At 36.5% G+C, this 13,217-nt stretch overlaps 4 protein-coding genes across 4 annotated transcripts; 3 read left to right on the top strand and 1 right to left on the bottom strand.

Annotated features, from left to right (window-relative positions):
* On the top strand, positions 1-3,265 carry LOC106294584 (cation/H(+) antiporter 23, chloroplastic). Its single transcript, XM_013730186.1, has 4 exons — positions 1-340; positions 439-895; positions 1,036-1,577; positions 1,775-3,265. The coding sequence occupies exons 1-4, from the start codon at positions 86-88 to the stop codon at positions 3,119-3,121; spliced, it is 2,601 nt and encodes an 866-aa protein (XP_013585640.1). The 5' UTR covers positions 1-85; the 3' UTR covers positions 3,122-3,265.
* Positions 3,266-5,109: 1,844 nt separating this feature from the next.
* On the top strand, positions 5,110-6,905 carry LOC106344177 (protein UPSTREAM OF FLC-like). Its single transcript, XM_013783591.1, has 6 exons — positions 5,110-5,295; positions 5,371-5,440; positions 5,522-5,637; positions 5,708-6,215; positions 6,492-6,596; positions 6,676-6,905. The coding sequence occupies exons 1-6, from the start codon at positions 5,157-5,159 to the stop codon at positions 6,872-6,874; spliced, it is 1,137 nt and encodes a 378-aa protein (XP_013639045.1). The 5' UTR covers positions 5,110-5,156; the 3' UTR covers positions 6,875-6,905.
* Positions 6,906-7,349: 444 nt separating this feature from the next.
* On the bottom strand, positions 7,350-9,116 carry LOC106344178 (homeobox protein BEL1 homolog). The gene is made up of 3 exons (XM_013783592.1): positions 8,840-9,116; positions 7,774-7,834; positions 7,350-7,664 (listed from the first exon to the last, which is right to left on the bottom strand). The coding sequence occupies exons 1-3, from the start codon at positions 9,061-9,063 to the stop codon at positions 7,470-7,472; spliced, it is 480 nt and encodes a 159-aa protein (XP_013639046.1). The 5' UTR covers positions 9,064-9,116; the 3' UTR covers positions 7,350-7,469.
* A 1,751-nt stretch (positions 9,117-10,867) lies between these two features.
* Positions 10,868-11,285, top strand: LOC106344179. Its single transcript, XM_013783593.1, has one exon. It carries the CDS (start codon positions 10,945-10,947, stop codon positions 11,212-11,214), a length of 270 nt encoding a protein of 89 aa, XP_013639047.1. The 5' UTR covers positions 10,868-10,944; the 3' UTR covers positions 11,215-11,285.
* Positions 11,286-13,217: the final 1,932 nt, after the last annotated feature.

The raw sequence follows: 13,217 nt of genomic DNA, 5'->3' as shown, positions 1-13,217 counted from the left end.
GGTTTAGAAAAAAAAAATACGTAGGGGTCTCAGACGGAGAGTACCGTCGTCTTTAGGGGATTCCGAGAAGCCATCGTGAGACAAGATGACTTCAGGACTCCCTAATAGTACGACGAACACTGCCTATGAGATTGACGTATCTCGTTTTGGAAAAATTGTGTGTTATGATCAATCTCTTCTCTTTGAGAAGAGAGAACAAAAGGGATGGGAGAGCGGAAGCACGCTTGCCTCTTCCCTGCCCTTCTTCATCACGCAGCTTTTTGTAGCTAACCTTAGCTACCGCGTCATCTACTATCTAACCCGACCTCTTTATCTTCCTCCTTTTGTAGCTCAGATCCTCGTGCGTATGCTACATAATTTTTTTTTTTTGGGTGTTTTATTAGTCTTTTAGCAATGACGTAATTTAATTTGTGTTTTTGTGATTTATATTTGTTGCAGTGTGGGTTATTGTTTAGCCCAAGTGTGCTTGGGAACTCAGAGTTTATAGTCCAGCATGTATTCCCCTACAGATTCACAATGGTTCTTGAGACATTCGCAAACTTAGCTCTTGTCTACAATATTTTCCTTCTTGGTCTTGGGATGGATTTGAGGATGGTGCGGATCACTGAAGCCAAACCGGTCATCATCGCCTTTGCTGGACTTCTCATTGCCTTACCCGTTGGTGTCTTCCTTTACTACCTTCCTGGAAATGGTGACCCAGAGAAGATCAAGTCTGGCTGTGTCTTTTGGTCCCTTGCGCTGGCCTGTACCAACTTCCCTGACCTCGCTAGGGTCCTTGCGGATCTCAAGCTGTTGCGGTCCGACATGGGTCGTACGGCTATGTGTGCAGCCATTATCACTGATTTGTGCACTTGGGTTCTCCTTGTTTTCGCCTTCGCTTCTTTTAACAAAGCAGGTAAATTAATATTATCTTAACCGGATATAGAATGAATCCAATAGATAAATATGTTTTATATTTAAAAAGTAGTTATATAACGAAAACTTGCATTGTACGTAATGCAAGATTTATGATTGTTGTTTTTTTTTTTACAAAAGGGACATGGAACCAAATGATGCCGTGGGTGATTCTCACCACATTCATATTCGTCCTCCTTTGCATCTACGTGATCCGTCCCGGAATTACATGGATCTTCGCCAAAACCGTAAAGGCAGGTCAAGTTGGAGACACCCACGTCTGGTTCATTTTAGGAGGTGTGGTCCTGTGTGGGCTGATCACGGACGCATGCGGGGTCCACTCCATAACGGGGGCCTTCCTGTTCGGTCTCTCCATCCCGCACGACCACATCATACGTAACATGATTGAGGAGAAGCTTCATGACTTCCTCTCCGGAATACTAATGCCTCTTTTCTACATCATTTGTGGGTTACGAGCTGATATTGGTTACATGCTCAAGTTCACTGACAAGTTCATCATGGTTTTAGTCATTTGCTCTTCCTTCTTAGTAAAGATCGTGACCACTGTGGTCGTCTCTTTATTCATGCAAATGCCTACTCGTGACGCTCTTGCTATCGGAGCTCTTATGAATACCAAAGGAACCTTATCGCTTGTCGTCCTTAATGCTGGTCGTGATACCAAGGTATTAATCAAAACCATATGCTACTTATTGGGTCTACAAATAATATATGAATGATAGAGAATTAGTATAATTATATTTTATCGTTTACTATTTACACTCATTATCCTGCAATATACTATATTTTAATTTGAAACAAAGTTTTTTTTTTGTCACGAAAATTTGAAACAGAGTTTAATTTTTTTTGTTACAATTGTTAGGCACTGGATAGTCCAATGTACACTCATATGACGATCGCACTTCTAGTAATGTCACTAGTGGTGGAACCACTTCTCGCAGTTGCATACAAGCCCAAGAAAAGGCTGGTTCATTACAAGCACCGAACTGTCCAAAAGATCAAAGGAGAAACAGAGTTTCGCGTCTTAGCTTGCGTCCATATTCTCCCTAACGTCTCAGGGGTCACCAACCTCTTACAAGTCTCAAACCCAACCAAACAATCACCTCTCAATGTCTTCGCCATTCACCTTGTGGAGCTCACTGGTCGAACCACTGCCTCATTGCTAATCATGAACGACGAAAACAAACCTAAAGCTAACTTCTCGGACAGAGTCAGAGCAGAGTCCGACCAAATAGCTGAGAGTTTCGAAGCTATGGAAGTGAACAACGACGCTATGATGGTTCAGACCATCACCGCAGTTTCTCCTTACACGACCATGCACGAAGACATATGCGCTTTAGCCGAGGACAAGCGAGTTTGTTTCATCATATTGCCTTACCACAAACACTTGACACCAGACGGTCGGATGGGAGAAGGAAACTCGTCTCACGCCGACATCAACCAAAACGTTTTGAACCATGCGCCTTGCTCCGTAGGGATTTTAGTCGACCGTGGCATGGCCATGGTCCGTTCCGAGTCGTTCCATGGCGAACCCACTAAGAGAGGAGTGGCAATGCTCTTCGTGGGAGGTCCGGACGACCGGGAGGCGTTATCATACGCATGGCGGATGGTCGGACAACACCAGATCAATCTCACCGTAGTAAGATTCGTCCCGGGACGCGAAGCTCTAGTCTCGGCCGGGAAAGTTGCGGCCGAGTACGAGAGGGAGAAACAAGTCGACGACGAGTGCATCTATGAGTTCAACTTCAAGACTATGAACGATTCCTCCGTGAAATATATCGAAAAAGTGGTTAATGATGGTCAAGACACGATATCTACGATCAGAGAAATGGAAGACAATAACTCGTACGATCTTTACGTTGTCGGAAGAGGGTACAACTCAGATTCTCCGGTGACCGCCGGTTTAAACGACTGGAGCAGTAGTCCTGAGCTAGGGACAATAGGGGACACATTAGCTTCGTCGAATTTCACAATGCATGCGTCGGTTTTAGTCATTCAACAATTCTCTGCCGTTAACAGACAAGCCGCAGCAGCAGCAGCTGCTGCAGCAACAGCTGTGGGAGCGATCGGAGGAGGTGTCGGTAACAATCAAGAAGCCATTGGAATTGTGCCAAAGACGACTCATGATGCTGAGCCATTTATGAAGTCTATGTACGAAGATGATGGGGATGATGAAGAAGCGGAGCACCACTATGGAATTCACAGGTAATGAGTTGTATTATACATATATGCTCTTTGAATCTATGTTTTTTTTTAATTTAATTAGCCAGAATGAATGTGAAGGATCTTGAAAAATGTAATTGTATTCAGTTTGGAGAATTCGAAATTTCTCATTGTGAAACGATTAATTTAATTTGCTCGAAAGGAATATTTTTGTTCAATCCGTTTTATCATATTTTTATCTCGGATATAATGGTATTAATTATCGTTTAAACTAGCTAGTCTTACGTGAAAAGGTTATTTACTGCTTTCTACGAATATTTTTTGGAAAGATGTATATTAATGATTTATTAACGTATATATACGATCTTCCTCGTGGTAGAACTTATAGAAAGTCAGAATTCAAGAAAGAAAAATATTATGAGAAATAACAACAATCGTTCCTGAAGGAGCTCTATTCAAAGTCTCAAACTGAAGAGAATACCAGAAAAGTATGAATATTATAGGAAAGAAAATAGTGTACATATACGCTAGTCCTAGTCAAAGATCTATAAAAGGCAAGAATATATATTCATCTTTTTTTTGTCACCGGCGAGTATATGCGAAGTACAAAATAATATTTACCTAATTTTAAGTTATTTTTACATATTCTTCTTATTTTATAAATTAATTATAACCACTTCATTTATTTATTTTTGTCTAATTAACTCGGCTTCATTTATTACAGAGTACAAAATATAACTTATTGATGTTTTTATTAGATCATTTACATTTTAATTTTCACTCTTTCTAATTACTTTATTAATTATATTTACCATAATAATTTGACAACATTTATTTTGCGTGTTAACCAAAATAATTTCATAAGTTTGAATGAAGAATTCAACAAGAATTCAACCGACCGTTTGGGTACGGATCGTTTTTTGATATCCGATTCGGATCTTTCTAGGTCCGGATAAGTTTATAGAAACCTAAAATATTAAAATAACTTATGTGTTTAGAAATGTCATTAAATCATTTATAAAATAGTAAAATTTAATATCCGCACGGATGTTCGGGTCAAGCTCTACTTCATGTTAAAGGGATAGTTCAAAAAATTCAAATGAGATAGTATTTTATCATCTTAGTTCGTATATCTTCATTTTTATTTCTTATTTGGTTCTTTTTAAAGAAAAAGATATATTTTAGTTTATCCATCTAATATTACTTATCCCTAGGCGACTCAACATTCCCTTATTAGATTACAGTTCAAATAATTGGGGTTTGTTTATGCCTTTTGTCTTCTGGTTTGTGTTTATGGTAAAACCTAAAAGTTGGATATTTTTAAAATCTCGTATAATAGACAAATATTCTGCGTATATACACAAAATAAATTTCTCAAAGGTGGTAGGTATGCAAATGTTAAGTTGCTAAATCACGATAAATCTGCTAAAAGACTCTCTCTGTTCTTTCTATCTTTAGATTTACAAAGACTAAGACCACTTTAAGTCTTTAACCATAATCCATCAATATCTCCTACAAGATCTCTTCTTACCAAAACCTTTTCTTTCTTAAAGATATTTTCTGTTTAAGTTTTTAGGCCTTAAGGTAACATTAAAAGGAGTTAAAGAGAGAGAACTTCCACAAAAATATATTTTACCAAGGAAGCAAAACAAAAGGTGAGTGAGCTCGAAACCCTATGTTTAATTTTTGGACTCGAACTATACATAAGCAGTTTCCGTTAATCCGCAGAGACTTTTTTCACCTCTGTCTATGCATATGTTTGGGTTTGTCTCCACAAACATGCCTTATTTTTGTCTCTACCTAAATATTTTATTATACATTCAAAATTCAGGGAATAAACTAACCTTTGCTCTCGAAAAATCAAATTTAAAAGAGTTTATAAGTTAACAAAAGAAGAAAAAGGAGCCCTTGTACTTGTTTTTAAGTCCGATCTCTTGTCGCTTTGTTGTCTGAAAAGCAGATAAACGAAACTCTTTGAGAGTTTTTTCATATATATTGTTTAAATCTAAGTACCTTTGGCTTATACAAGTTCTTTTGCAAAAGACTCAACAAGGAATAAATTCGAAGACAAAAAAAGAGAGATGGAAAGTAATATTGGTGGAGCTGGAGAAGTAAGAAGAGTGAAATTAGTATATTTCCTTAGCAGCCGTTCTGGTCAAGTTGACCAGCCTCATCTCTTGTCTGTTCATCATCTCTCCCGTAATGGTGTCTTTCTTCGAGGTTAATGATTGATCTTTCTTCTCTTTCTCTCTTTTATCTCGATCAGTCTCATCTAAAATTGTGTTAGAAACGTAGATGTGAAGCGATGGTTAGCGGGTGTACGAGGGAGTGCGATGCCAGACCAATACTGTTGGTCGTGTAAAAGGTAAAAATATTACGTAAATTATTGATTATACCGATTTATATATGTATCAGTGGTTTGAATATGGATCTTGGGATGTTACAGGAGGTATAAAAATGGATATGTCTGGCAAGATTTATTGGATGACGATCTTATTACTCCCATCTCCGATAATGAATACGTTCTCAAAGGATCTGAGATTCTTCTAAACAATCCAAAGGGTATGTCATGTAGTTATCACTATATTCCATGAATTGAGGTTAATTTAGGGTTCTTAATATTTTAAAACAGAGGAGTCTCCTCATGCGGAAAAGAAAGCTTGGAAGACAAGAAACGTCGGTGACGGCAGTATTGACGCTAAAGAAAATCTACTGAAGTCGAAGTTTACGTCGGACATAATCCACAAAGAGTCTCCCGTCTTCTGCTCTCAACGTTCGACGGCGACAACGTCGACGGTCACCGATGAATCCACCACAAACGAAGAAGAAACGTTCGTTCTAAAGAAACCAGGTCTGAAAAAAGTATCCGGCCAAGGAGACGGGTCGACAGGAAAAGTGTCGGGTAACGATACAGAGTCAGGTCGAACAAGTGTATCGTCGACGACGTCGTCTTCGAGTTTTATTAAAGGTAAGAGCTATTCGAGCGCGCGTGCCTCGCAAGTGCTACAGAATTTGATAAAGTGCGGTGGTTTGGACACGAACGACGCCGTATTAGTGCCTTTGAATAAGCCTGCGTCTAGGTCTTTTGGTGCGGCTTGGGAGGATGAACGCAGATTCCAATACCAACAGCACAATGCTCGGTACGCTCCAAAGTACTAAACTACTCGTATTTTTAATCAATTTATTAATAGTTGTTTAACGATTTAGATATTTAAATCGTTACTGTTTAGCTGTTACTGCCTCATATGATTGGGACTACTACTCTTTGATATATTTCAACTAGAAATCATTACTTTTTAGCTGACTAGTTCTCATATCATTGGCGCTCTCAAGCTAATTAAATTATATAATATTTGTTATACTATATCAATAATTTGTATCAAATTGGTAACATGTTTTTTCTTTTGGTTATATAGAAAAAGCTTTGAAGGGGCATGGAATGCCTTAAAGATGAAAGACACAATTGAATTTTGTAAACCAAAGGTGGCTTCAAGCAAGTCTTCTATGGCTCCACTATGCTCGTAAGCCTCACTATTTTTTATCACTTAATGATATTATTAGGATTAATGTAATTAAAAGGGATGGTAACTCATAATATAGGCAATGTGGGAAGTCATTCAAACCCGAGAAGATGCATTCGCACATGAGGTTGTGTCTAAGAATGAAGAGTTCATTGTCGAAGGATGATGATTTGATGACGGGAAATAATACCATTAGACCGAACCAGCAACGCTGCAGAAACATTTCGGGAGATCCATCAGGACATCAACGTGTAGTGAGAGCTACTCTCAAAGAATAATGAAGCTTAACTATGATTGATTATCTAGCTGTGCGATATGTGAATGGATGCAGACGGGTAAATTTTTCACTAGTTCAGTGAAGTTCAGTTTGATGAAGCGCACAAATTGTTAGAATATCATGAGGTCTTTGGCATAAAGTGGGTTTGGGTAATCTAACTGAAGGTTTTAGAAGCTAAATTGATCACAATTTGAACATTTATGTCTTAATGACTCATCATTGTTGATCATAAAACAAATATGAGTAAACTTAAGAATGTAAATTGTAGTAAATGTAAAATGAGGTTGTTTGGTGAGTGGAGTATCATGCCCACATATCATGCACTATCATTCCTTTATTTAGTTAGTGTATGGGAGTCTCTCCTTAATGCAAGGGAGCCTCTCCTTAGTGCAAGAGAGCCTCATTTAGTGCATGGGAACCTCTTTGTTTTTGGCTCCCCATTTGATGTATATATATAGGTACTCTTAATACATGAAACAATCAAGCAATTCAATTCCTCTTTTCTCATTATCTTTCAAGAAAGTCTCTCATTATTTTCTATGTTCTTCATTTAATTTCTCTTATCTTTCTTAATTCTCATAAATTCTCATAAATTCTCACTTTGTAACTATGGAGGACAAAGATTCCGGTTCGACTTGAATTATCTGGTCCGGGTCCGGTTTAGTATCGACGAACATCGGGTTTATAATATCCATTTGTTGTTCTTCTCCTCCTCTTGTTTCCTCGCAATACATCTCTTCAATCATTGGTTTCCATAGCCTAACTCTTGCATTAATGAACCAATTCGATACCTAACAATGTGGTCTCATTAGTAGAATTAACTCAATTAAATTCCATTTATGTATGATTACTAAACAGATAAATTTGGAATATATTAAGACTTAGGAAGTTATGTTTTACCTGACTTCTTGATAAACCAGACTGTCGGGCCAATATATGCTTATCAACATCACTTGGATATCTGAAAAATAAGAAAATGTTACTTTGGAGAAATGATATGTCTAGTAAAATAAAATATATGTTTGTTAAAATGGATACATATGATTGAAGAATGATGCAAAGAAATTGAAGCAAAGGTAATGGATAGTTCGGGTGAAAACTAACAAGATGTTTCATGGTTTGATCAGTGTTTGGGAATTTGATGGAGACAATTCTTACATGTGATAATATATAATTTATCAAATAAATATATCAATAAAAAGGACAAGGATAAGAAAAGAAAAAAAAAAGAAAAAAGAAAATAGAAACATGGGGAGAAAAAGCAAGGAGTTATTCATAGTTTCTCTTTTTTGTTAGTGTTAGGTAAAGAACATTGATTCTCTCTCTGAATCCACTTTGTTCCTTTCTCTATTTCTGTCTTTCATCCACCAGTTAAATATTTTTTATATTTAGTTATGCATTATCTAAAAAGATATGTATACATACATGAATGTATATGTTTGTACACTCACTTTCACACCAATGATGCAAGCAAAGAAAAAAGGGAAGATTGGATCCTCAGCTTGGAAAATAAAAAAGCTACCATGCAATGAGCAGATTAAGGAAGATTGGATCCTCAGCTTGTCAAGTCAATCTCATCCCTCTATGAAAATGTATGTAGCTTTTATATGATGCTCACATACAATATATCCTGGTAAAAATGCCTATAACTATGTACTAATATAAATGCATTCTTTTAAAAAATAGAGTTCGTAAGAATTTTTAGACTCATTATTTATTTATTCTATCAATATATATATGCATTTCTGTTTAAAATTTCAAACTATGGTATGTTGACTTGATTTAAAACTATTATGATTCCACAATCATTAGTTAATTAAAAAGGGACTTAACTTGTAACTATTTGATTAATAGTAAATCTTTACTAAAGTCAAACCCATATCGTCATAATATTGGCATTTTGCGTTTTGAGTAATAATTGTACATTATGCATAAAAAGAGGGTATGTATGAGATTAGTAACTTACGGGTGAAGAAAGTGCTCAAAGAGCCAAGCTCTTAACGCCGTCACCGCGCGTTCAGGCAAACCACGTTGTGGACGCCAAGGATGAGCTTCCACGAGACTCATTTGTCGATACGATTTCTGTTGCCTTAGAGCTTGATCAAGCAACCTCAGCCGTGGGGTTTCCCCTCGTGCCGCAATTGAGACCCCACGATTATCCTCATCTCTTTCTCCTAAAGCTTGACTCATTGCTTGAATCTGTCCCACAAGTCCGTCTTTTAAACACCGGAAATGCCTAGACATTGCCCGTTGGAGAAAACAAAGCAAAGACCCCACTGGAAGATGGTTACAAAGTGTTGCGACAGGGGGAGTTTGAGAATAAGCCATTTGGAGATGAGAAGCAGTACAGAAGAATGGTAGGAAAGCTCATCTACCTCACAATTACAAGACCTGATATTTGCTTTGCTGTGAACCAAGTAAGCCAACAGATGCAGGCGCCAAAGATTCACCATTGGAACATGGTGGAAAGGATATTAAGGTACCTAAGAGAGGCACCAGGCCAAGGAGTTTGGATGGGATGCAACAAGAGTACTAAAATAGTGGGATATTGTGATGCTGATTGGGCAGGAGATAGAGTTGATAGGAGATCAACCACTGGATATTGCACAGTTTATTGGTGGCAACCTTGTGGCTTGGAAGAGCAAGAAGCAAAAAGTAGTGTCATGTTCAAGTGCTGAAGCAGAATATAGAGCTATGAGAAATCTCACAAGTGAACTGATATGGATCAAGGGGCTGCTTAAAGACCTGGGGATTGAGACTACAACACCAATCACTATGCACTGTGATAATCAGGCTGCCATACACATCGCTAGTAACTCAGTCTTTCATGAGAGGACTAAACACATTGAAGTAGATTGTCACAAGGTGAGGCAAGCTGTGGAACAGAAAATCATCCTCCCTTGTTACACAAGAAGTGAAGATCAGCTGGCTGACATCTTTACCAGGGCTGCAAGCACTAAGGTTTGTGAATTCATACATTCTAAGTTGGGACTTGTGGATCTCCCATCACACTGATCCTTAGCCATGAAGTGATCTACTCTTTTTCCTTAGCTTGGCTTTTATCCCATGTGGTTTTTCCAAGCTAAAGGTTTTAATGAGGGAATGCTTCATGGTTTCCAAGCTTGATACCTACCTGTGTCAAGCTTGAGGGGGAGTGTTGATCATAAAACAAATATGAGTAAACTTAAGAATGTAAATTGTAGTAAATGTAAAATGAGGTTGTTTGGTGAGTGGAGTATCATGCCCACATATCATGCACTATCATTCATTTATTTAGTTAGTGTATGAGAGCCTCTCCTTAATGCAAGAGAGCCTCTCCTTAGTGCAAGAGAGCATCATTTAGTGCATGGGAGCCTCTTTGTTTTTGGCTCCCCATTTGATGTATATATATAGGTACTCTTAATACATGAAACAATCAAGCAATTCAATTTCTCCTTTTTCATTATCTTTCAAGAAAGTCTCTCATTATTTTCTATGTTCTTCATTTAATTTCTGTTTTCTTTCTTAATTATCGTAAATTCTCAATTATTTGATATAATACAAACAGATATTTATTTCGTTCACGTTTTAAAACCTTTATATATACGGTTATATCTTAACGTACGCGCGCACGTATGTTCATGCCATCATGTGCGTCAGTGCATGCATGTTACTTATATTGATACATTAGGTTGAGAATAATTAAGCACATGAACTAAATAAATACAACATGATCTTTGTCGTTTTGTTTTCGAAGATAAAATCTTGAATTTTCATTCTGTTTCTAGTACATATCATTTTGTCTTAGAATATTTTTAATCGAAAACTTCACGTCTGCTTTGACCAGATAAGATTGAAAGTTCTAATGGAAATTTAAGGCCTCTATAAACTATATTATAATTTTATTTCGTTACTTCGACGTTCTTGCCTCTGGTCAAATAAGGCTCACTCTTGTGTCAAGCCCTATTTAAACAAGTGACTTTGCCTGAAAAAATTTAAATCTCTAACTCATCGATCCATCTTAAGACAAGAACAACAATAACAAAGTCAACGGTGCAGTATATAATTCTTGTGTGACTCTTAATATCATTAATGGAAGGAAGCTTGGAAGGTATGCTGATGAAAGTGAGCATTTTCGCTCTGGTTCAAGCTCTTGTATATCTTATTCTCTCTACATCTTCGAGTGTTTTCTCTAAGTCAAACACGATGAATAGACTTCATAGTTTCCGGTCAGCGAGATCCATGAGCATCAGCCGGATTCTGGCGGTTCTTCAGGATATGCCTGCAGGCGGCGAGATTTCTCCTTCTTCCATGAGTCTCTCTTCTTCTCTTGCTTCTCCTTCATCGTCACCACGTATATGATTCAGTAGTTTCTGGTGAATTATGTTTGAATATTTTTTGTTTTTGGTAAAATAATTATGTTTGAATATTGTTTCTGCATGTTAGATAATGTTCAAATTCCTTTGTTTATAAAGTTTTTTTTTTATAAAGTTTATTTGTAATTTAATCTCCAATTTGATTCATGATTGATTAAGAAAACAAGAAATGACGTTAGTCCGTGTTAAACAAGAGAAACAAAACGTCAGCGTGTTAGTTAAGTATTCGTCATCAAATATTCATCATATCTTTCGAACCGATTTTCTATGCTATATATATCTATCTATATATATGAATATAGTTTTATTTTGGCAACCAGAAAATGATGATAGTGTTATAAATTAAGCATTGAAATGATCATCCACTTCTTCACCAAACTCAAGCACTATGATCATCCACTTCTTTACCAACTCAAGCACTATGATCATCTACTCATCAAACACTATGATCACCCACTCATTTACCAAATTAAGCACTATCTTTGTTATTTTATGTATTGTTGTTCACTATAAATACCATCACTCATCTCACTCTTTTGTACACCATAAACAAGAACAAGAGTAATTCATCAAAGAATCATTACATTTTCTTCTTCCTTCTTATAATAAACTCTCTCCCTTATACTAGTGTTATTTGCTTCCTACGGGTATTAAATTCTACTCTTATTTAAATTTCACGATACTATAAATTATAAGTTATTTCATAACAAAAGTCTCTCATTATTTTCTATGTTCTTCATTTAATTTCTGTTTTCTTTCTTAATTATCGTAAATTCTCAATTATTTGATATAATACAAACAGATATTTATTTCGTTCACGTTTTAAAACCTTTATATATACGGTTATATCTTAACGTACGCGCGCACGTATGTTCATGCCATCATGTGCGTCAGTGCATGCATGTTACTTATATTGATACATTAGGTTGAGAATAATTAAGCACATGAACTAAATAAATACAACATGATCTTTGTCGTTTTGTTTTCGAAGATAAAATCTTGAATTTTCATTCTGTTTCTAGTACATATCATTTTGTCTTAGAATATTTTTAATCGAAAACTTCACGTCTGCTTTGACCAGATAAGATTGAAAGTTCTAATGGAAATTTAAGGCCTCTATAAACTATATTATAATTTTATTTCGTTACTTCGACGTTCTTGCCTCTGGTCAAATAAGGCTCACTCTTGTGTCAAGCCCTATTTAAACAAGTGACTTTGCCTGAAAAAATTTAAATCTCTAACTCATCGATCCATCTTAAGACAAGAACAACAATAACAAAGTCAACGGTGCAGTATATAATTCTTGTGTGACTCTTAATATCATTAATGGAAGGAAGCTTGGAAGGTATGCTGATGAAAGTGAGCATTTTCGCTCTGGTTCAAGCTCTTGTATATCTTATTCTGTCTACATCTTCGAGTGTTCTCTCTAAGTCAAACATGATGAAGATCTTCGAGTGTTTTCTCTAAGTCAAACACGATGAAGAGACTTCATAGTTTCCGGTCAGCGAGATCCATGAGCATCAGCCGGATTCTGGCGGTTCTTCAGGATATGCCTGCAGGCGGCGAGATTTCTCCTTCTTCCATGAGTCTCTCTTCTTCTCTTGCTTCTCCTTCATCGTCACCACGTATATGATTCAGTAGTTTCTGGTGAATTATGTTTGAATATTGTTTCTGCATGTTAGATAATGTTCAAATTCCTTTGTTTATAAAGTTTTTTTTTATAAAGTTTATTTGTAACTTAATCTCCAATTTGATTCATGATTGATTAAGAAAACAAGAAATGACGTGAGCCCGTGTTAAACAAGAGAAACAAAACGTCAGCGTGTTAGTTAAGTATTCGTCATCAAATATTCATCATATCTTTCGAACCGATTTTCTATGCTATATATATCTATCTATATATATGAATATAGTTTTATTTTGGCAACCAGAAAATGATGATAGTGTTATAAATTAAGCATTGAAATGATCATCCACTTCTTCACCAAA

This window comes from Brassica oleracea, chromosome C5 (genome assembly GCF_000695525.1).
Source record: "Brassica oleracea var. oleracea cultivar TO1000 chromosome C5, BOL, whole genome shotgun sequence".
NCBI lineage: Eukaryota > Viridiplantae > Streptophyta > Magnoliopsida > Brassicales > Brassicaceae > Brassica > Brassica oleracea.
This window is presented reverse-complemented; position numbering and strand designations above follow the sequence as displayed.

Coding starts and splice junctions, on each gene's coding strand:
- LOC106344179 (XM_013783593.1), top strand. CDS start 10,945: ATGGAAGGAAGCTTGGAAGGTATGCTGATGAAAGTGAGCATTTTCGCT.
- LOC106344178 (XM_013783592.1), bottom strand. CDS start 9,063: ATGAGTCAAGCTTTAGGAGAAAGAGATGAGGATAATCGTGGGGTCTCA. Junction 7,835..8,839: donor TTTGAGCACTTTCTTCACCC/GTAAGTTACTAA, acceptor CTTATTTTTCAG/ATATCCAAGTGATGTTGATA. Junction 7,665..7,773: donor CTGGTTTATCAAGAAGTCAG/GTAAAACATAAC, acceptor CCACATTGTTAG/GTATCGAATTGGTTCATTAA.
- LOC106294584 (XM_013730186.1), top strand. CDS start 86: ATGACTTCAGGACTCCCTAATAGTACGACGAACACTGCCTATGAGATT. Junction 341..438: donor CTTTTGTAGCTCAGATCCTC/GTGCGTATGCTA, acceptor TATTTGTTGCAG/TGTGGGTTATTGTTTAGCCC. Junction 1,578..1,774: donor ATGCTGGTCGTGATACCAAG/GTATTAATCAAA, acceptor TACAATTGTTAG/GCACTGGATAGTCCAATGTA.
- LOC106344177 (XM_013783591.1), top strand. CDS start 5,157: ATGGAAAGTAATATTGGTGGAGCTGGAGAAGTAAGAAGAGTGAAATTA. Junction 5,638..5,707: donor TCTTCTAAACAATCCAAAGG/GTATGTCATGTA, acceptor ATTTTAAAACAG/AGGAGTCTCCTCATGCGGAA. Junction 6,216..6,491: donor TACCAACAGCACAATGCTCG/GTACGCTCCAAA, acceptor TTGGTTATATAG/AAAAAGCTTTGAAGGGGCAT.